The sequence below is a fragment of the Ptychodera flava genome, chromosome 22 (genome assembly GCF_041260155.1).
Source record: "Ptychodera flava strain L36383 chromosome 22, AS_Pfla_20210202, whole genome shotgun sequence".
NCBI classification, from domain to species: Eukaryota; Metazoa; Hemichordata; class Enteropneusta; family Ptychoderidae; genus Ptychodera; species Ptychodera flava.
The window spans coordinates 9859448-9882728 of record NC_091949.1 but is presented as its reverse complement, the minus strand read 5'-3'; the positions used below and the strand labels follow the sequence as shown (position 1 = coordinate 9882728).

General features: G+C 36.3%; 1 protein-coding gene across 1 annotated transcript in view; it reads left to right on the top strand.

Moving 5' to 3' along the window:
- The first annotated feature begins 2768 nt into the window (after positions 1-2768).
- Positions 2769-23281, top strand: part of LOC139122638 (erlin-2-B-like) — a 49183-nt gene continuing 28670 nt past the window's right edge. The window contains exons 1-2 of the mRNA XM_070688214.1: positions 2769-2875; positions 17004-17110. Of these exons, the coding sequence (XP_070544315.1) occupies positions 17026-17110 (85 nt within the window). The 5' untranslated portion in view covers positions 2769-2875; positions 17004-17025. The remainder of the gene's footprint in view (positions 2876-17003; positions 17111-23281) is intronic.

The following is a 23281-nucleotide window of genomic DNA, read 5'->3' as shown; positions in this document are numbered from 1 at the left end:
TTTTTTTAGACTTTTTCTTACAATGGCAAATTATAGACAACACGCCTATGACTGACTCCTGGGGGCTCCAGTGCCTCCGGGCATCGGACTAGTATGTGAGCTTATGGTTGGATTAGAGACAGCAACAGAAAGCGATATTGCATTGTTGAAAGTAAACTTTGAAGGCGTGGCCTCAATCATAGACAGGGGGAGAGATAAGAAACTTTCTTCCAATCATGAACGTCAGAACAGCTCCAAACTTTTTAAGTGATCGTGCGAGCTACTTGCATATTACAATCAAACACGGTTGGATCTAATTTGGGAGAACAGGACCTTTAAATTGTTCAAATTTATCAAAAGTGTCGGGTAGCGTATAGTGAAAGGTTGCAATATTACAAATTACCCATAAAACATTTGAATTGCAAAAAGGAAAAGCAAATGAGCTTAAAGTTGTTGATTAAATCTATATTACTACAATATCCTAGTCTCCAACATCAGTTCCAAGCGTGTGAAAGTTGTTTTTATCGATAAGTTACAGAAATATAACGCGAAAATACCATATGTACATTGTGATCATTGATCCACAAATCAAATCATGCAATAACGGGATAGACAATCCTTATCGCTCTCAATTTAGTTGTTGATGGAGGTTTATCAGCTGTTTGTCAATGTTCTCGAACTTACTTGCCGACAGAAAGGTTGACTTCTGCTTAGTAACTATATGAAAAGCTACGTCACGTGTGACTAACTTATTAGCGTAAGCTCAATAGGACTGGGGAAAAAAAAACAAACCCCCCCCCAAAAAAAACAAAACAAAACAAAAAAAACAGACTGTAATTATGACCATGGTGTAGGAGGAGAAATATGAGTATATTTAAAATTTAAAATCAAATTTTAATTTGAAAGCTTTCATCACACGAATGAATGGTGAATGGTTGGTACATGATGATGACGTCACGTAATTTTCAATCAAACTTTAAGATTTTAGTTTTTATGAAGCCTCGACAAGAAAACTTTTTGTTTAATAAAATAACGATTTCTGTCCGTATCGGCTGAAGGGGAACGAGTAGTCAAGAACCAATCTCAAAATACAACTTTTTTAATAATCATGTTGGGAAGAAACGTGATATCATGGCGTTTTGCCAGGATATTGATTCCCATATTTAATTTGGAGGATGTTACTGTCCAAAATTAACAGGATTGGCATTCTATGGCTTGAACGCATCATCGAGCGAGTAACATTCCCGGAAAGGGGGGGGGGGGTGACTCCTATTTCGAAACGCATACACATGTGTATACCTGTGTTATACCGTGATTGCACCCTTAATGTGTTTTGTCGTCATCGTACCTTTTTGCTAGATTTGCATACAGTTCAAGAATCCAAGGATTCAAGTCAATGTATTGTTTATTTGATCCACGTTTTTCATCGCTTGGAGACTTTTTGACCATGGACAAGTATCTCTCTCGTTCGGCTGTAAATCTCTGCTTGAGTCGGTTTGCAAAGGATCAGAAACATATTGACTTTTGACCCCTACTTTTGTCTCTAGCACGACTTTTTTAGGTTTATAGAGTGAGTTCATTAATGATTTAACTGTCTAGGGTACACCTGCGAAAATTCATCGCCGAGCCCCACCGGTAGCTACCCCACCTCACCGGGAACCAAGTGCACTGTTGTTGGGCCAGTCTAATGAATCTTCCATTACTGTGAGCTTATAACATTTTGCAGGCCGTAACGGTCAAAGTACTACAATAAATTGTTTATAAAAATATATAAATATGAAATTTCCCGCACTTATCTTTTGCAATTATAGGACCACAAAAGAGGTATTGGATCTTTACCTGCACATTGTATGTTATTGGTATTACAATAAGTAGGTATTATCTTAAAGTCATGGAAATCACCCAGCAATCCCATGGAAAGAATGCCTAAAACTCTACGCTTTAGATCTGCATTCAAAATCCCGTATAACACAATTCTCCTTTTGCGTTTCACTACCCTCTTTGGCCCATTTTACCAAAGGCATTTCTTGCTTTTGATTTTTAGTTTCTATGTTTGAATCTTCTCGGAATATCGGCAGCCGACAACGAAAATGTTCGCTCAAAACTGCTGCAATTGCGATTTTGGTGGGGGGAAAAGCGGGAGACTATTTCTTCCTTGGTGAGTTTGCCGAGAGGGGCACACAAAAGCAAGCTAGATGCCAGTGGGTAGTTTTTTGTAGAGGTAGGGCAGTCGGGAAAATTTTTTTGGCGGAGATGATCGAAACGTTGAGATTTGCTGGTTGGCAATAGGAAGAGGAGAAAGCAAACGAAGGGAAGGGGAGCGAATTTTAACGGGGGAACGGCTTGTTTGACTTCCAAGGAGGTAATTTGGTTTAAAATACGTTAGTGGCACATTCATCACATGCAAAAACTCTACTTCGCTCACACTTTCCCAAAGTTGGCCGGTTGGCTGCGTAGGATGGCAGGTCTAGCTCTCGCTATTACTCCTTTCCATATGGTAAACAGCCCACGGCTGATAGGCCTAAATACTCTGGGCGCCGTCCATTCTGGTTATAAAGCTTACCCTGGAGATTAAATCATTCCGTCGCTTTTAATGTTTTGTTGTTTTTTTCTTTTTCAGTCACGCAAACCCCACATGTCATTCTTTATTTTGAGTTTGGAAAAAATGTCTGGACTCTGCTTTCGGTTCAGCCGATATAAAGTAATCTTTCCAGCAATTTATGACTCACCATCACGAGAAAGCAGATATGTTGAAAGTCGACGTGTCTAAAGAGCACAGCGTTAGTGCGCATGCGTGGACAACCCGGAAGTAATGCTCGGGTCACACTGCTCACCTGTGAGAAACCGGGAAAGGTTGTTATTTTGAATTTGCTCGCTACAGGGAAGATAACAACAGGTTTGTACAAATTTTGTTTTGGCTTCTTGCATGTGCTATTATCTTTCAATCAGCCTTTAATCTCAATGTCGTAAGTTACCCGTGCACGTGCGCGTGTCCCAAATCGTGCTCGATTGCAAGTCGTTCCTCGCATGGGCCTGGCTAGACTCCCGGCCTTGACGACATGCTAGTTTTCCAAAAGCGTTCGCGACACGCTGAATTATCACAGAATATGAAATAATATGAATAATTACAAAATGTAAAACCAAACGCGATTAACACACCCATTGTAACTGAATTACATGAGTTCAGGGTGTTGACTCTTGCCAGTATAACGTACATATTAGATGCTAATTACCTAGAACACGGTCAAGATACACAACGTTTAATTCATCTAATTATGATGGCTTCATTAATACAACGGTCACCAATCATGAATGTACACGTGCGCTAACTTGACACGTCATATGTCTTTACAGTATCTGGCTTTCACTTTCAGATGTTGCTGTACTACTGACGCGTTTTAGAAATCCCTCCTTTGAAATTAATGTTATTTGCTTGCAATGGCAAGACTGGAGAATGGTGGACAAAAATAATTCTTGTTTGAATTGTTATAACCTAGGGAGTCCACTCATACCATCGCTTATTGTTTAGAGTCCCTAAGAAAATCCGTTTTAGTTTGCAACCAAAGGTGTTGCAATTTAATACATGAAATGTTTTACTGATATCTTGCAGTGGCACAATATTACAACTGTACACACAACTATGAGCTTAAGAGCACCTAAGCCTGTAACCTATGGAGTTTCAGTGTGCAGTAAGTTTTGGTATAGAGTAAGCATAGTCCAATGACATTTATATCGAACGAAATGCAATAACTTTGGGTGTTATTGGATGTTATTTGACCTTTGACCTTGTAACAGTTTCATGTAAACACAAAGAAGGCAAGAGAATATTTCACTTTTTTCAAAAAATATACATCTAAATGATCTCTATGTCAAGCAGTAAATGGTAATCTGCACTGTACTGCAGGGGTTGAATTTTCGTTCTTTGTGCTTAGCGAACATGCTGAACGTGTTCCAAATCTGCTCACAATCAAGCCATGCAGTGTACGACAGGGCATTCTCAAAACACTATATTTTCCACTGTTCCAGTAAAATTTGACTAGAAAAGGTGTGTAATAGTAAGGTTATTCACAAAATATTGGGATTCATGTCCTCGCACATCGTACGCTTTGGTATCACACACATCTTGAACAATACCTCTGTTGCACAATGTAATCAGATGTAAAGCCCCAAATTTTGTGAATACATGTAATCTTATATTTTGTCTCCATTGTAATGCAAAGTCTGATTTCTCAATAGACTTAGGTGAAAACAATTTAGAAGACAGTACTTATTAGAGAGAAATTCAAAGATGAATTAGCAATAGAGTGAAAAATATGTTTCCCCATGACTGAAAATGTTTACCCTGCGGTATATCAAGCCTGTTCCCCACTTTCAACTTCTTCATCATTCGAATGCAAATCGCCACATCATTTTTCTCAATTGTGTATCTTAACTTTCAGTGATATTGTCCTGCAGTTTGAAAGATGATGCAGAATAGTGAACAAAACATACCTTCAACCCTGCTGATATAGAATGCTTTCAACCCTTTCATCACCATGGTTTGCCTAAATTTATTGTTATCAACGGTTTAGAGTGGCCCTGTTTGGTAATTTGCCTGTACAATACACGCATACACAATCACAGCTATTTGACAAATCTAGCTCACTGACATCAAGTGTATACATTGCAGCTAGGATACCCCTAATTTTCATCACAACACACATGAAATTTTTTGAGTTAATGATCACTTTTCAGAAGGTTCTATGTTACTCTGCATAGATGCCATCTAACACGGGAAACCTGTAACCTTTGACCTGCCAAGATATGTAAGATACCAGGGAAATCCTACGCACCAATTCTATTGCTGAAGGCATATTAGAGGAAATGCACATCATGTCATTCAATAATTATTTATTTTACTGTGTTTTTCATTTCATTTCCATCATTGTAGGCTTTGGCCTAATAGGTAAAACTGCTGTTTAATCAAATCTCTCAATTAACTTTTATTTCACAATTATTTTAATATTATGGAATAACATTGCTATGCTGTTGGTGATTTCTTTGATGCAAAACAGAAAAAGTAAATACCAATATTTCCAAAATTTTACCAACTTTTCAGGTAGAATATATAGTGGTACAACATCAAAGAATCAAAACATACCATTTATCTTTTTTACAATAATAGAATATTCAGCCATATTCAGCCATGAAATAAAATTTTTAGCCAATGCTTTCTTTACAAATAAACAACAAGAGCATTGAAAATGAATAAGACTTTTTTATATTTGATCGACAAGACTTTGCCCTGTCAGTAAAGATTCCATGCAGTTGGACTGGGAAGTTTTATTGATGGTTGGCTGGGACTTCTATTTTTACACTTTTGTGTATTTTTTGTGTCTTTTTCCTCTTAAAGCCAACTAAATCAGGAAGTATACTGACCAGACACTTTAAACGTAGATGTGAAAAGATTGTTAGAGAAACAACCTTTGATGATTTTCATGAAATATTCATCAGCGGTTGGAAAATTCTCCCAGTGTATTCCTTATCGGTGGATTAAAATTAAATGAAAATTATTAACTATGCCGATGATGTATTTAAATAATGAAACATGATAGCAAGAGCAAGAATATAAAATGTGTCCTTCCCTAGGGACAGTGTTTGATGAGGTCTGAGCCAAATAGGAAGGTATTATCAATATTAATGTTATGAGCACCAGCCCAAGGGCAGGTAACAAATTGTGATCTTGCCCTTGCTATCATATAACATTAATTTAAAAAAGCGAACAAAAACTACTGTGACCTCCTTTTTGTGTAGCATGTAGTCACAGTGGAGTGTCTAATGTAGTCACAGTGGAGCCGATAATCTCTGCCGACTACTGCTACATTCCCGGTTGTCATCCCTGAGCTTTTCAGTCAAATAATACTTAAAACAGAGACCGCTTTGTTGAGAACTATGCCTATGGACTTATTACACCCAATTATAGTTTAATGTTGTTTGATTCAGGTGGAGCTATCTGTGCTTATATTTTATAAGCCATGGTTACATAGCATGTGCTCAATCAGTGCACGACTATTTGTTTCTTGCAGAAAAGACGCAGGCTATACTCAAATAAGTACCAAATTGGTGATATCACCATTAGTTGGCTAAAGCCCCTTTAAAGGTGTTATATTGCTTGTCCTATCTCCATGTCATGAGACTAAAATGAGCCAATCTCAGTAATAGGATTATGAGGTGTAATAAACTAGGAAAATGAGATGTTAATTTTGTGTAGTTATCATGTAATCACCATCCCTCATATCATTTTGTGAATTTCATGTTTTGCATGGCATCTCAAGGTCTTGATGTAATATACCAGTATATCTGCTTGAATTTCAAGATAACACTACATTACACTCATGCATGGTTGCCATGGCAGTTTGTGTTACAGGCAATGGTTGCATGTTTGTGTAGTGGAGCAGTGTGACTTTACACTCATTGGGGTTTGACCCAAATGGTTTGTTCCAGAGTAGACCATTGCCCACATGAAGCCCAAGGGTACGGCATCCGTGGTTCATTTATCTGTGAAAGTCCTGACGTCATTGACTCACTTAAATGTAGAAAATTTGATGTTAATTTGCATCCTTTGTGATGTTTTTGTGCCCGTGAGTCACAAGGATTATGAATGATAGAGTCAAGTATGGTTCCACTTCAGCTTGCAGATTGACTGCTTCCATTATAAACACTAAATGTTTGATGCAAATAAATTTATGTCAATAAGTATATACCGGTGTGACTTTACATATCAAAAAAAGCAATGATGATTCTGACAATGCATCAATTCCCAGATTCTTGTCCCCATTGGCTAGTTTGGTGTCGCCGTAATGAGGGAACCCACTGTACGAACAAACAGACTTTAATAGATGTTGTGAATGCATGGTATATAACTGTATCACTTTACTATCAGGTACAGTACAAGCATGCTATGAAATGTGCAGAGGGTTGAACTAGCTGACACAATATTATAGAGATATAATGATTAATTTCTGTAATGAATAATTGGATGAAGGCTATGCTGTTTGCTCAATAATTACAGAATTCCAGTTTTTCAAGTTGCTTTATCTCTGTGTGGTCAAGAAGTGAATTCCACGGGCTCATGGTTTAATATGTACAATGATCGTACCGGTACATAAATGTCAAATTAATTTTGGATAAATGAAGTGTGCCATAAGCAGTATAATTAGTAAAACACTCATGGGATTTCTATATAAAGAGTAATAAATGCCATGCAGGGCAAAATAGTCATTTTGTATTTAAAAATAAAATGATTGATGTAAAAAATCTCAGGAGTGTGTGACTTTTTAAAATGCCGAGGTGCTAATTTATGTATCAGAGTAGCCATGAAAGTCCAAAGACTCATGATAAATGGATTGGTTGTGACAAAGCTGTACCTGTATTTCATATGATTTACTGAAGGCCAAGATTGTCGAGTTTTAAATGGGGAAATATATTCATAGTACATGATTTTAAAAATGTGAATAATATCAGCCTTTTGAACAAGAGATTCAATAGCAATTTTGAGTATTAGGTTTTTAGCTCACATTTTGTATAAGTCGGCGTCTGTATGTAGTGTATGTATATATGTATGATGTATGTCTGTCCACTACAAGAAATCAAAAACTGCAGTACCTACTCGTCTTAGTATTTAGTGTACAGGTGCACCCAGGGTGTAGATGTGAATTTGTTCAAATGAACATGTCAGTGTCAAAAATATGCAAATGAGGTAAAAAAAGGAAAAAATCCTGCAAACTCATAAAATTGTTGTCAGATTTGGTTGAAACTTGGTATGCAGGTCCTTTAAGGTGACCGTAGTTAGATTTGTTCAAATTGTGGTGAAATTTTTATACCGGTAATTGTATTTTTTAGACAATTTTTCCCAGTTTTGGTCAAAAAATCATTTTCTCCAAAAGTTCTCGTTAGATTGCTTTGAAAGTTTGTATGCATGATCCTAGGGTTGACCTCTGTCAGATTGTGGTGAAATGTCATACACTTTATTTTTGGAGCAATTTTTCACTTCAGGTCAAAAATCATTTTCTCTCAATAAAACATTCTGATTGCTTTGAAACGTGGTAAACAGTTACCTAGGGGCATGCTTAGATGGGTATCTTCAAATTATGGTGAAATTTTCTTATTTGTACTTTTGAGGTAATTTTTTCCCATTTTAGGTCAAAAATCATTTTCTTTGAAATCATGTGTCCAATTGCTTTGAAACTTTGTATGCATTTTCTCAGGGGTTGATTTGGTAGAGTATGTTCAAGTTGTGACAAACCATGCAATACTATATTTTTGTAACAATTTTTGCTGTTTTTGGTCAAAGAATGCCAAATATCTCATTCTTGAATTCTCTGGTCACATTGCAAAAACTTGAGAATCAACGCTCATTACACCTTAGTTGTGTAGGTGCATGCTAAACTGTAAATCTGACTTTGTTTGAATGAAGTTACATGTATCATCGGCAAAAAGTGCTAAATAAAAAATAATGGGCAGCAAAAGTGTAAACTTTGTGAAAATGTCAGTAACTCTGAGTCAGAAGTTTACATGTTGGTGATGTTTTTACAGAAATGCAACCAAAGACCTCTAAGCCAATAAGTCGTTTTCTTTAATATCACTACATGTACCTGATGAATTACCAAATATGTTGACATTAATCCAATAATATACAATATCACAAGAGGATGTCTTTACCTTGGTATGGTAGATTGTATCACTAATTTTGATGTATCAGGTTGCAAGGTATTGCATTATACACTTCATCCTAGCATTTGATGCTGCATCAAAACATGTTCAAATGCACTCGATATTATGATTATTACAATCTAAGCTCCGTAGAAGCTATTAAATGTCATATGTACCTCACTCTGGTCTGCCCCATCGAACCAAATGTATGCCAAGTGTCTTTGACGCTATGTTTTTAAGATGGGACTTCAAGCCAACATTGTCTTCAAGACTCAAATTGCAGTTGCAGCGTCTAATTGACATTTGATACATTTCTGAATAGCGCTTGATGTTTGCATGTGTTGTTAAGGGACTATTTGTTGTTGTATGTAAAGTTTGTTTTTCTCGACTTGTACGGTATCCCAAGTATAAATTTGTTTGCTCAAATCTGCTTACAAAGTATCCTCTGAACATGAGAAGAATTTTCTATGACTCGATGTAAATTAGAAATTGGAATGTTGGACGAATTGAGCCTTAGAGGAAACACAGATTCATTTCTGTGAAGGGAAATAAGCAATAATTGCCAAAGAGTCTGTAATAAATGGTACCTGTACTTTCTTCTTTTGGTCTTCTCTGAAAATGAGATTAATAAATCAGATTGCTGATGATTTGTTAGTCAAAGTGCCTCCAATACCATCTTTATTTGGCTCCTGATAAAAACAACTACAGTACAGGGGAAGATTGATGGTATCAAGTGCTTTCTAGATTTGTTGAAATTGGATTGTATGACAGAGTGTAAGTGTCAGCTGATATCAAAGAACAGGTTTGTATTAACTTGGAGAAATACATGTATAGTCCTTCTATGCAGCCTGTCTTTCAAAAGAATTCTAACATCATGTACAAACACCAAATGTATACTGACACATTTTGAGATACGGTAGATGTTGGAAAGGATTTTCACGAGCTTGTCTAGGTAACAGCTTAAATTGCTGAAATTATAATATTAGATGTTAGGTTTTAGACTAATACTTACAAAAATATCTGGCTAAGATATCAGGAGTCTGGAAGCCTGCAGTAGATTTCCTATTGATGTGTGTGGGTATTTGCTGTTTTTCCTGATGAATGTAAGTCTGTTTGTATGTACATGTACCTTCTATCAGTATCTGTCATTAATCACTAAATAGAGTTAGTGAGTGCTTTTTTGATTCAAAATAGTGGAGTCCGTCTCGTTGACTTGAGTCTTTCTAATTATGTTTCTATATGATTAGTAAATTTGGCAAATGTATTTGTGAACTTCTGTTGTGTTACAAAAACTATGGTTATTTGATTCAATTTTTTAAGATTTTGTGGGTCACCCACAGCTGTACATGTTCATATACCGGTATACTGGGTATGCCAGTATGTGCTCCCGGTATATGCTTTGTTGTGGTATCACAGTTTTGTTTTCCCGAAAGAGTCCTATCATGCCTGCTCATGAAGCTTCACCATGAGTAATCAAATTGTGGTATTGAAATATTCCTGGGAATACTCGGATCATTAGATGTTATGCTCATTGTCAAAGATCACGGCAAATCAATTTTTCCCTGCAGCATGTATTTGGAAAACAGTATCACTCAGCAAATTGATGCAGCTCTTATGATAAGAGATATCCATCAAGACTGTTCTATGAAATTAATTCAAATAGTGTAATGTATGAAGCTGTGATAGTAATACTTTTTGGTATTTTATTAAAAATGAAACTTTACAGTAATATTATGTTTCATCTGATCTGGGCAGAGCAATGACCTGACTTTGATTTGTTTAAAGTAATGATGAAATTTAGTCATGCAACTATTCAGCAGTTGTTTTCTCAGTTTCAGTCATATGTTGCTCATTTTTCTTTAAAGTTGTTCTCTAAATAATTCTTACAATACCGGTAGTTACCAAATTTTGTATGTAGGTTTCCAGAACTGCCCTCATTCAGATTTCTTCAAATGATGAAATTTGAATGTGAAATAATTTTTGGTCCAATTTTTGTCATTTTGGTGAAACCTGTTCATCTCTGATACTATTTCTGTGATCCTTTTATACACTGCAGCTCGCTGAAGAAACCTCAATTCAATACATACAAATTACCAGGTGAACATTTTAAAGAGTTTTTTGGTCATTTTTGTTAAGAAATATCATCTCCTCTGAACCTCGTTTGATCGCTATGAAATATGATATGTAGCTCTCTTGGGATTGCCTCATTTAGGTCAACAAAAACTATGGTATAGGTTTTATATGTACATGTAAATCCCCAAGACAGCATTGGTTACAAGTTTTCTCTTGAGGTCAAAGGTTCCTAGGGCTGACTGTACTCTGATTTGATCAAATTATGATGAAAGTCTTTGGCCAATTTTGTCAGTCAAGTCCTTATGTCTTTATTCAGTTCATTGGCTTCTGTCAATAATATTTAGCAGGTATTCTATTTCAGAAATTGTTTTTAGTTTCAAGAAGTCAAATATATACACTGTAGCTGTCATATTTGCCTTCATATTTAATGTTTAATTTAGAAGGTATGTAGTAACTCCGCCATCTTTGTTCACCAAGCGGTGTAAATTTAGGGAGGGACCTTCCCTTGTGACATTTCTTGGTGACACTGCCTATAAGTTTTGCAATTGAAAAGTACAGTACCATCACTTGATTTTTATTTATTAATTTATTTATTTATTAAGATTTATCCAACATAAACTGAAAAAAGGGTCTACATAGCATTGGAGGACCAAAACAGGTGCAAAACACCTATACAAAATCAGTACCCCATAATTGATATTCAGTAAAACTTTCACACAACTCCTCTTTGCCGATCTGTATACTTGAAGATTTCAATGTCCACAAGGCTTACTTGTATATGAGTGACCTTGCGCTTCCCATCACTGGCTACTTTTTCCATCAAGTGTTTGATGGACAATCAACAGAAGGTAGAAAATTCAATTTGATACGGCACTGATGGCCTTGTTAGTACTGGAAATACGATGTCCCTGTACTTTGAAGCCATTTGAATTGTAAAACCCATGAATACAGTGTTAGTTGTATATCACTGCTCATGATTGGTCCGCAAGAATTTTGATGCTGTTGATATGATGTTGCACACTAAAGAAAATGATTTCGGGCACGGATTGCCAAGAGAGACGGTAATTAATTTTCCAATATAACCAATCTGTGCAGATTTGACAATGAAATTCTATTATTTTCCGCAAAAATTAACAGGGGAGCTTTATTGACTGTCCAGTTGCTGATGTTTCAAGATTCCAGACATCATTTGGTTGTCTGTGTGTTTCTATGCCAAACTGATCAATTAAAGTCCTCAAGTTTCATGTGAAAAAACTAATGTAACCATGGATGTTGTACTTTTCAGAAGTGTTATTATGTTTGACAGTTGTCATGGCTACAAGTGCTTACAGTAGTAACCATGGTAACTTAGCATTCAAATCAACCAAGAAAACGTTAAGATGATATCACAGTTTACAGGGTCATTGACCTACAATGCTATGTCATTACTCCAGTAAATTACAGAATGTTATTTCATAATTACGGTAGGTCAGTGACCCTGTACTGTTATCAGATTTACCAGGTATACCGGCAGATGGTTTTCAAGCTCAAGAGTCAGATGTGTATAGAAATGAGAAATACTTGGCAAACTGTTAATGCCTAGGGCATATCTTTTACAAAAATGTGTAGAATATTCCACATTTGGCCAGAAATGTTGATTCAGTTGCAAGAAATGAGAGTCACATCGGTGTGAAAAGTTGAAAATCGAAGTGAAGTGATACGATAAATGACAGTGACGTATCAGCAGCCGGACAATGGAATGTATGATGAATGCTGTACAGGTGATGAAGATTGTCACATTCATCAATCAATTAAGGATTCAGAATGAAAAAGGTGTTGATTTCATTCCAGCAGCAGCACTGTGAGAAGAATTAAGCATGAAACAGGCAGATTGAAATTTATTGTGACACAGACGGTATTTAACACTTCATGGCAAGTAATATTTCATCAAGCAGAAATGCGTTTCATTTCTACCGATTATTAATTTGGGTCATGCAAAGAATGTGAAAACTGATTTGAGTCAGCAAGCCTGAGTAAATTATCTTCACGGAGCATTGAAAGTTGAAAAGTTAGTCCCTCCGAGACCTGTTGAGATTATAATCCCACTCAGTCTTTGCCTCAGGGTTCCATTACTGAAGTGAAATTAGCCAATTGAATTTCAAGGGTCGGTATAGAATAGGTATATAGGTGTTTATTTACCAAATTTATGAAATTTTAGTAAGCCCAAGGTTATTGCTGATTAAATCTGAAACTCTATTTGATTCACAATCATTGACTATTCACTGTCATGCTCAAGTTCACCAGGCTGAGCAAACTTTTCACTATTTTACTGTCACGCTCTGAGCTCAAGTGTATTAATTAGGCTGTAATGATTTCCAGATTAATGAAATCACTATCGGCAACCTCAGATGTGTTTGGCATCGTAGGTTCGAAGGAAAGTGTATGATTTGAGCTGTGCGAACCTGATATGAGTAGACGTCCCAGTAGGATTGCCACCGTAATCATTCATGTGATTGCAACTCAGTTTCGCAAGTGTCCTGCACTCTGACATAGATGACTGTGGCACTAGAGGGCGCCAATGTTGATGCAATTGGGTCACGAATAACAAACATCCATTGGGTTGTGTATAACAAACATCCAAGAGTGTAAGAATAACGAGAACACAGGGTAAGACTTTCATACGCAGTGAAAGTTGAATCGGTACAAGAGGAAGTCAGGGTCATTCCTTGCAAATACCGGTATTTACATGTAAATTCAGCCATATGGCTGTGGATGATTCAAAATACTAGAAAACCTCACTGTGATGCAATCAAAGGTCTTTGTTGGCATTGATGTAAGGCCATTTAAAGACAATTTTTTGTTTGCTGTCCTTGATTTTTGAAAAACCTACCAGCCAGCCAGGGAAAAAAACAAACACAGACAAAAAACACAAGTGTATTAGCATAAGCTCAAATTTTATTTGGTTTCCTTTGGAAAAATAATATTTTTATTTGTAATTGTGTTAACATTGTGTTTGTTTTCTTAATTTTCTCTGAAGACATACCAGCACGCGGACGGCAAACAAAGAATTTAATTTTAAGCACCTGCATGTAAATACAAAAACTTATGTAATGTTCCAGTGCATGTAGTGGCAGACAGTTTTGTGGCCTGTATTTTTTAGCTACTATAGACTATAGACGATAGAAGCTATAGGGATGGGTATCCGTCCGGCGTCTGTCATCAGTCTGTATGAATGTATGTATGTATGTATGTATGTATGTATACATGTATATATGTATGTATGTATGTCCGTTTGTGAGGTGTCCGTCCACTCAAATATCTTGAGAACCGCAGAACTTACTGATTTGATATTTGTTGTGTAAATGAAAATTATGATTTTGAGAAACATTTTTTTTTTAATTTTTTGATATTGTTGAAAATATGCAAATTAGTGCCAAAAAAGGCGTTTTTGGTGAAAAATCTTCTTCTTCATAACTGCTGGTCAGACAGCCTTGTTATTTGTCATACAAGTCCTTAGGGATAACCTCACTTAGATTTGTTCAAATTGTGATGAAATATGCAAATCTGTATTTTAAAGGAATTTTTTCAACTTGCATTTACATTTACATGTACTGCACAGAACCATCTGGTACATGAATTCTTTTCACCAATGTAGATTTTATGACATTGAAGTACTTTATTATGTTACATGTACACAATGTTTTTCTTCACTGTTCTGGCACCAAAGGAGTGCATGTCAGTGTTGTCCTTAGAAGCCGGGTGCCGGGTAAATAACCCGGCTGTTTTGCATTTTTCCCCGGCTACTTTTAACGTAAGTAGATTATTTTTATAGACCTGTAATTTCGGGATTGCACTGCCAGCTGTTAGACGGCACACGTACGATTAGCAGTTTCGCGACCCCTTTCCGCATGGAAATGCACAAACATAAAACAGTTTCTAAATACTCGTTTGTGACTTTTTGAGCCCAATCTTTTATTTGTTAAATAGTGTGATCGGCTGATGGACGCGCCTATTTTGAATTTTCCATCCTCATTTTGGGAAATGAGCAATGAAATGAGCAGACTGCAGGAGATTTAAGATTAAATGTTAAATCTTCAATGCAAATAAAACCATAAGTGTGTCATAAATAACACAAACAAAACAAAATCATGTTCGTTTGTTTTGTTGTATGTGAGCCACGTCTAAGACACACAACAAAACTACTGTTTCAGTCTCAGCTAAATGTCACCTCAGATGCCACCAGAGAATACCATTTCCACTCCAAAATTTCATTTTTCGCCTTGCGAAATGGGGGAACACCCCCCTCTCGCGCTCTCCCCCTCGTTACCTATTACGCTCACTCCCCCCTAGGCCCTCGGTCGCTTCGCTCGGTCGCAGTCCACCCGTCTACATTCTTGAATTACCCGGCTACTTTTAAATATAAGGACAACACTGCATGTACAGTATGTTTGATCTGAGTTATTCTTGAATCAAACTGCATCATTTTCAAACTGTGCTTAAAGCAAGTTACATGATGGGCTTTCCAAAACAATATTGGTCAGTTGTCCGACATTACCTGTCGGTTGACATCCATCCAGCAATAACCTATACCATATATGCATGGTGTGCTTTTATTATACATACTGGGCAGGCAGCAGAGTCATTCTGTTGTGTTTTTTGAGATACATGTACGGTACCCAAGATTCAAAGTCTGTAGTGAGCCCTATACAAACTTGAGTTCCTAATTAATAGACAACCACTAATAGATGTCATGTCAACTTCCTACAATATCATTTGCATCATTGTGTCTATGATCAATATGTACTAATTGTAGATGGCCTAATTCTGTTGAACTTATTATAAAATTCACTCCACCTCTGTGAGTCGTCACTTAACAGTGTGGTGTAGCCTATTAGTGTGCAAAATGTTCAAAAATGCAAGGTTCAAACCTGGAACAAGACAGTGCTCTACAATCTGATGTATCATACATTACAGTGTATACACACATGGTGTACTGAATATACATGTACATGTAGCATGAATGTAGAATGAATGACAGTAAGCACAAGTAGGTTATGTACAAGCATAAGTAAATAAATAAAAAAAAAAATAAATAAATAAATATGAATGTAGAATGAATGACAGTAAGTACAAGTAGGTTATGTACAAGCATAAATAAATAAATAAGCATAAATAAATAAATAAATAAATAAATAAATAAATAAGTAAATAAATAAATGAGTAAAAAAATAAATAAATTAATTAATTAAAAGATAAATAAATAACACTAATGTTATACTGAATATAGCTTGTATATACAATGAATAACAATGAGTAGGTTATGTACAGGTGTAAATAACTAAATAAGTAAAAAACAAACAAATAATTTTTTTTTGTCCAGTGCAACAAAGGACTATGCATTGAAAGCTAGTAAATAATGACATGAAAGTGGACAATGCGTCCAAGCAGACGTACAGTGCAGCTACTGTGTAAAACGTGTTATTGAGTGATGGTTTCATTTCTATACTACCGGTATAGGTGAGGTTCAGAATTATAATGGTTATCTCTAAACTCGCAAAAAGGATGCCCTGAGTCCATGGCGGTAGCAACCATGCACTTCCCATTTGTGCTTCCCTTCTTATGTACACCCACAACTTTGAAACGTACAGATTCTCATTTTTTCATGAATTAGTGATACTATTTAAAATTAATCATGGCAGTTACAGATACTATATGTAAAGCTTTCACGTATACCAGTACATGTACATCAAAAACTGACTGCATGCTATGGAAGTATTGAAACCGAAATCAGTTGTCAGACAGCTTTTTTACCCACACATTAAGTGTTTCCAAACACGCTCATTTGTGAACCTCAATGAGTTTAATGAAATGAGTTCATTATCAATAGACAACTACTGATACATGTAGATGTCCACTTCCTACGATAATATTTGCATCATTGTGTCTATGATCAATACATGTACTAATTGCAAGTGGCCTGATTCTGTTGAACTTATGATAAAATTTATTAGTAGACCACCGTTTTGAGTTGTCACTGTACAGTGCGGTGCTCCTTAGAATATGCAGGACTGGCAATTGTCCAATGGGTCCCTTAAAACTGCCCAAAAGTGAACACACACACAGGCACCTGCAATATGCACTGCGTTTCGGGCATCATAAAACAGTCAATGTTATTGTACACGTGTTCCATATGGCTTTTGTAGCACCTAGAATTCCATACAATGTAGTTCTCAATGGTAGATTCATAATAGTAGTATTTCTTTTCTGTTCTCTTGATACAGGCTGTCAGCAAAGAGTTGAAAGATGGCAAATGCAGCAGCAGCATTGGCAATTGGTCTGGCAATCACAGCAGTAGCAATGAATTTCTCTGTACATAAAATAGAAGAAGGTCAGTATCATTCAATTAAAGGCAAGACTGTATCATACTATACACAAGCTGCATTACCATTCACCATTATTCTATGGGGTGTATATGGTACTGTTCAAGACAAGTCATGAGGCATATCTATATATGGCAATGATCAGGAAAGGTCATGAGACATACATGTATCCATATATGGTACTGATCAGGAAAGGTCATGAGACATATCCATATACCGGTACGGTTCTGATCAGGAAGGTCATGAGACATACATGTATCCAAATATGGTACTGATCAGGAAAGGTCATGAGACACATCCATATGCGGGTATGGTTCTGATCAGGAAGGTCATGAGACATACATCTATCCATATATGGTACTGATCAGGAAAGGTCATGAGACATATCCATATATGGTATGGATCAGGAAAGGTCATGAGAGCAGGAGATAGCCATCCTGAAGACGGATGGGATAAATAGTTCTCCATTTGCCAAGTTTGCCCACACTGGACCATGCTAATCCTCAGAATAAATGTAGTTGTGTTAAAACTTTAAGTGATACAGTCGTCAGAACTGTGCTCAAAGGTGGTATGGGACCATACGACTAGTGTAAACTCTGTACCGGTATCTAAGGTACGATGGTGATTGATGAAAGTTAAAACATGTCTGTCATAATCTACGTCGTATAATTTAAATGTTGCAGCTATGATGATGAGGTGCATCTAGATATCGTGCACAAAATACATTATTAACAAGAAACTTGTACAGGCACAGTTCCGATGACCGTTTTCCATTGAGAGTTTTTGTAAACTGTGGAGCGGAAGGTGATTGACATTGTGTTTGGTGGCTGAACACATACCGATGATTTAGTGAATATTTATGTGATGTATTGGTACACACATCAGAAAAATAACAAATTAGCCCAATAGTTCACAATTTTACCGTGTTCTAAACCCTGTATTTATTAATAATCTAACTATAATGCATTTTAAAGGCCGTACTTGTGATAGTTCACATCTGGTAATAAAGTTACACCTCTCAGAGAAAATCCGGTTATTTCCTTTTAAGACAGCTCTATCCATAAAGTGACCATGATCTATCTTAATTGAAGGTAATAGCTTACAGATAATGTTCTATTTCCCGTAGAGATCAACTTTGTCCTTCACACTGTTATTTCAAGTAACACAAAAGGATATCCATTAGTCTCTTGGTAGCACTGAGTAATGTCGCAGGCGTAAACACTTCTCGGCAGAAACCAATGGTAAAGCAGACTGAAGACGTCAGGCAAAGTTATATTCACCTTAAAATGACCGTCCATGACTGTCTGAAACAGTTCTGCAAGGATTATCTCACCATGACAGGATCATAAAGCTCGTCCTTATAGAACTGTCAGGGAGAGATCTGAGGTGCAGATTCTACCCGGTAGTATTGTAACTTACCATGGCCCTCTCTCTGTAGGGAGCCGTAATTAAACTTTTAAAGCCTGCCAATTACAAAGATAGAGGCTGTTCGTGAAGGATGATCACACGACCATCTCAGTCCCATTATTAGCCAATACTAATTGGGAACACTGTTAGCCATCACTAATTAGGAACACTATTAGCCTACAATCACATATACATGTACGGTGCTGGTGACTGGAAGCATATGTAGCGACACTCCACAGTCATGCACATGTACCTATACCTAGAGGGTATTTTGATCACAACATGCAATCAAGAAAACATTGTGGCAGTATTCTGATATGATATTGTTGAGACAAATCCAGTTACCGGGTACAAACACATACAGGGCAATAAATTTCCCAGTCCTTATGATGGAAAAATAAATGCAAGATATTGAAGGACCAAAGTTACATCGCAAGTAATTGCTACCCTTAAGGTAACTTACTGGTATACTCTTAGAAAATGCTGTTCTGCTGTGTCGAACACAGGCCACATTTCTTCAAGCCCTGTTATGATTGATCAATAACCAAGGCATTTCAGAAGTTGAATCAAGTCGTAAGTGAGTTAAACCAGAAATCATGATATTTGTGAATCTGTAACGAAGTCCTTAAGCCTTACCCGTTGCATTTTATGATGTACAAGTGACCTAACTGAACCTCATCAACAGCCAATGCATATTTCTGATGTACATAAAAGTAGGGCACATTCGGTTTCGCCATGCTATTCACCACTTGAAATATAGGCAAGTCCAAAATTAGTGCAATTTTATTGCATACAGGTTATAATACTAGGCAGTTATGTACATGTATATGTCTTTGCTGATATTTGTTGGAGTGTTGGTTCATATACCTACATGTACTGGTACTGCATCACGTTTTAAAATTGAACATTTTTTAAATATGAAACATATTCACATTCATTTCATATTTTTCATCGTTTGCCTTGCTTCAGGCTGTTAAATATGTACTGATCAGTGTTAAAGGACTAGTAGCCGAACTTTTGATGACTTTTTTTACTATTTTTATTTGTAACGTAAACTACACTTTTCTTTGACAGCGTATACTCCCCAAAGCATGTCGAAATATACAGTATTCAGCTTATCTACTCAGTTTGTGCATGTGTAGACTGCATTGTTATTGTTGACAAGTGAATTCTGGTCCATACTAGAATTCAAATGTAAACAATAACAATGCACTTGACACTGACCAATGTACCCGGGTAGATACTGTGTAAAGCTACATGTGAATAGTAGTAATAGGTGTTTCAACATGCTCTGAGAAGTTGAACAAGAACTTGCAATCGACACACAAAACAAAACTGGTGAAAATAATCATCAAAAACCTACTTCCCTTTAAACAAACATGTTATTCCAACAATTCTGCCCCAGGTGACAACATCAGTATCCAACATCCTCTTATTACTGAAAATTTCTTTTTTTGTTTGAAATTGAATAAATAAAACCATATACATGTACTGGGTACATGTACTGGACACAGAGTAAAATTTCACATGCAAGTCTGGTTGCTCCAAGCTGTTTGACCTAAAACATCAAAATCACCATGTTAATCTTTCCAGCGAATTTTGTGTTTGTATTTTCTAGCCACCTTTATCATCAGTCTTTCACTTATGAACCACCAGGAATTTTATCAAATGTACTGTTCCGATATCCTATGGCCAAAGGCTAAATATGATAAGGTTTTTATTGCTTAAGGGTATGAGTACATGTACATTGCATAATTAGTTTTGTAAGACGGTGTGTTTGGTTTCAGTCATGTGAGTAAATGATGTTAGGATAAAATTTGGAAGTTATGAGGTTTGAATATTTCACAGCTAAACACTTGCCAAAACACAGGGGTTTCAGAAGTTGTAGTGTGATGGATAGATAAACTTAAAGGTATCTGTTACTTTGTTGTTGTTTCTGTATAGTTTATGCAAGAACATTTACGTACTGTACCAGGGCTACTTGAAAATTAAGCAAAGAGAAGCGAGTACGAAATCTTCAAAGCAAATCCTGACAGAACAGGAAAATCACAGTTTTTCCACAGTCTTACAGCTTGATGAGTGATGTGTGAGCTAGAAGGCAAGTTTGATATTGTACATGTATGCTATGTATTGGCAGTGTGAATATCACCAAGCACATGGGAGGCAATTAAATCTCAATGTTTTCACAGAGGTATCAGGCATAGCCAATAGACCTTTTCCTTGTTATCCCACAATGCCTTGCTGTGGCTGTATCAAACACTGCATATGCCCACTCAGAACAACAAAAATGTACTGATTTTGTGTTGTAAAACTGATTGTTACGCAAGAATGATGCAAATTTACCATGCCAAAAAATGCCTTGTGTTGTTGTATCCATTGCTAAGAAAATATTAGTTCAGGGTGTTACCTGCCATAGTGTTCCACAGTGTGTATAACATACAAATAACCCATGGCTAAAGTTTTCTATAAGTAACATACACTTTGTTTATCCTGGCGCGCATTGCATCATGGAACCAGTAAAACAAATATTTTGAGCTTGATAATTGTAGTAATATCGTTTGACTGGAAAATTAACCGATGAATTTAATCATGTCCCCTGTAATAAACTTTCTGGTCAGCGTTGATGTAATCACTGTTGCGATCGACAAATTTTTCTTACACCATATAAAATCAACTAATTTTCTCGGCAGTAATGTAAGTATTACACAATTTCTGTGGAAATTACATGTTCCTTCATAAAAATTGATGAACTGCATACCGTATCACTTCGCTATCATGAAAAGGTTTATCCAGTGGAAGTGCATATTTATCACTTATCTTTTGGTTTCTGTATTCAAATTTTTGGAGCAACTTTTGCCATTTTATGTTATAACATCTGTTTTGAACATATTGTCACGCGGGTTTTGTGTTTGATCTGCCGACACCTTGCTGCATCTTCATTACAATTTGCCTTTAACTTCTTTCATATACGATTGTTTGTTGTTTCATTTTTGGAAATTTCCTTTTTCAAAATTTAATTACCTAACAGATGATATTGGGGCAGCTGTTCCAATTATCTTTGTGTCTAATTTCCACATGCTTTGCAGTTCTTTTATTCCAGATAAAATAAGATAATTTGCTTTATTATTTCCTTTGAAAATCATATTCGTCACATTGCATCCATTTTATTTCAACCATACCAATGACATATACTGTACCAAACACATCACCTGAGGCCATGAAAGTTTTACTCTGATTGCTTATCACGTTTTATGTTCTTTTTTTTCTTATTTATTCAAAGAGCTCACTTTCAGACAAGAATTATCAATAAGCCATATACAGTGTTCACTAAATTAAAATCCCGGGACAGGTGGACAGTCAAATTTTATAATGTACAGCATATAAAAGTTTAGGACATTTAGTATATTGGAAATGTATAATAGATTTAATCAATTGCAGTCTTTTAAACCTCCAATTTCTCAACTGGCGGTGTATCGCGTGTAACTTGTAAACTGTGACTCTGAGAATTATCCAATGACCCGTATGGCATGCACATATAGTTGATCAATCTGCTGATTAAGCTGACATTTAAATCAACTGTTACGCCAGCAACATTATTATTTCAGCTATTGAAAATAAACCTGTTGACTTTCACTAACTTGGACTGGTTGCTTAGCTCATCTCAAGTACCGGTATGGCTGCTTTTTTCTGTCCCCTTTTCACATCTCACAGTCAAATATCAGAGTCAACCCATCAATAAGTGATTGTTACCGGTGTGACCAAAAGTGTGATACCGGTACTGGTATGATTATCCCTGGTATACAGGAAGCTATCGTTCAACTGATGATTTTAGTTATTGTTCTTCTAAAAAGTAAATTACATAGTTTCATCCAGATACGGAAATGCTGCTATTTTGATCACTTGAGAACAACATTTTTCCCAAAATTTCCGGAGTTGTTAAAATTGTCAAAAGTTGAAAATTGGAAGACATCCAGTGAGCATGAAAGTAGGAGTAGCCGAGCGATTGAAGTACTGGTATTGTAGTGGATCTGTTGATAATCAAAATTAATCAATTACATGTTGTATTGAAATCTCTGAGGATATGACCTGATGGTTTCTACCCTTTGAAAATATTGATTGGGAATTAATACTGTATTGGTGTGTGTTGTGTCTTTGCAAAGCTTGTCTTCACATCAGAGAGTCTGGACTCTCAAATATTGCATAAGCTAAGAAATTAGATTATGTATTATCTTGGGCTATAGCAGGAAATTACTTCTGTGTCTTGGTGCTGTGCTTTTATCCTCAATAAAGAGTTCGAACATATGCTCATATTTTATGGAAAATGCAATCATAAATTGTGATGAACTGTTTTAGTACTGATCAATCAAACAATCAGAAAAGATATGTAGCGCCAAAATCCAAAATAGTGTTTTGCTCAATGGCTAAACCACACTGTATACAGGTATGCTCTGGAGAACAAGTGTGTGTTCAGTTTTTTTTAAAGTTTCCAAGTTTTTGGATTCTCTTATGTCAAGTGGTAGTGCATTCCATAGTGTAGGTGAAGCGTATGAAAACCCATGGCTGCCATAGGTGATGGTTTTGTGTAGGTTGTTGATGTTAAAAGTTTCTTAGTTGATGAACTTACCGAAGTGTACGACTGTGAATATAGGGCTGGAGTAGATTACTGATGTACGCAGAAGTCTGGTTGTGAACAGCCTTGAAAGTTAACAGCAACACTTCTAACACTCTAATAATTAGAGTATTAGAAAGGGTGAGTATTTAGAGAGAGTGGT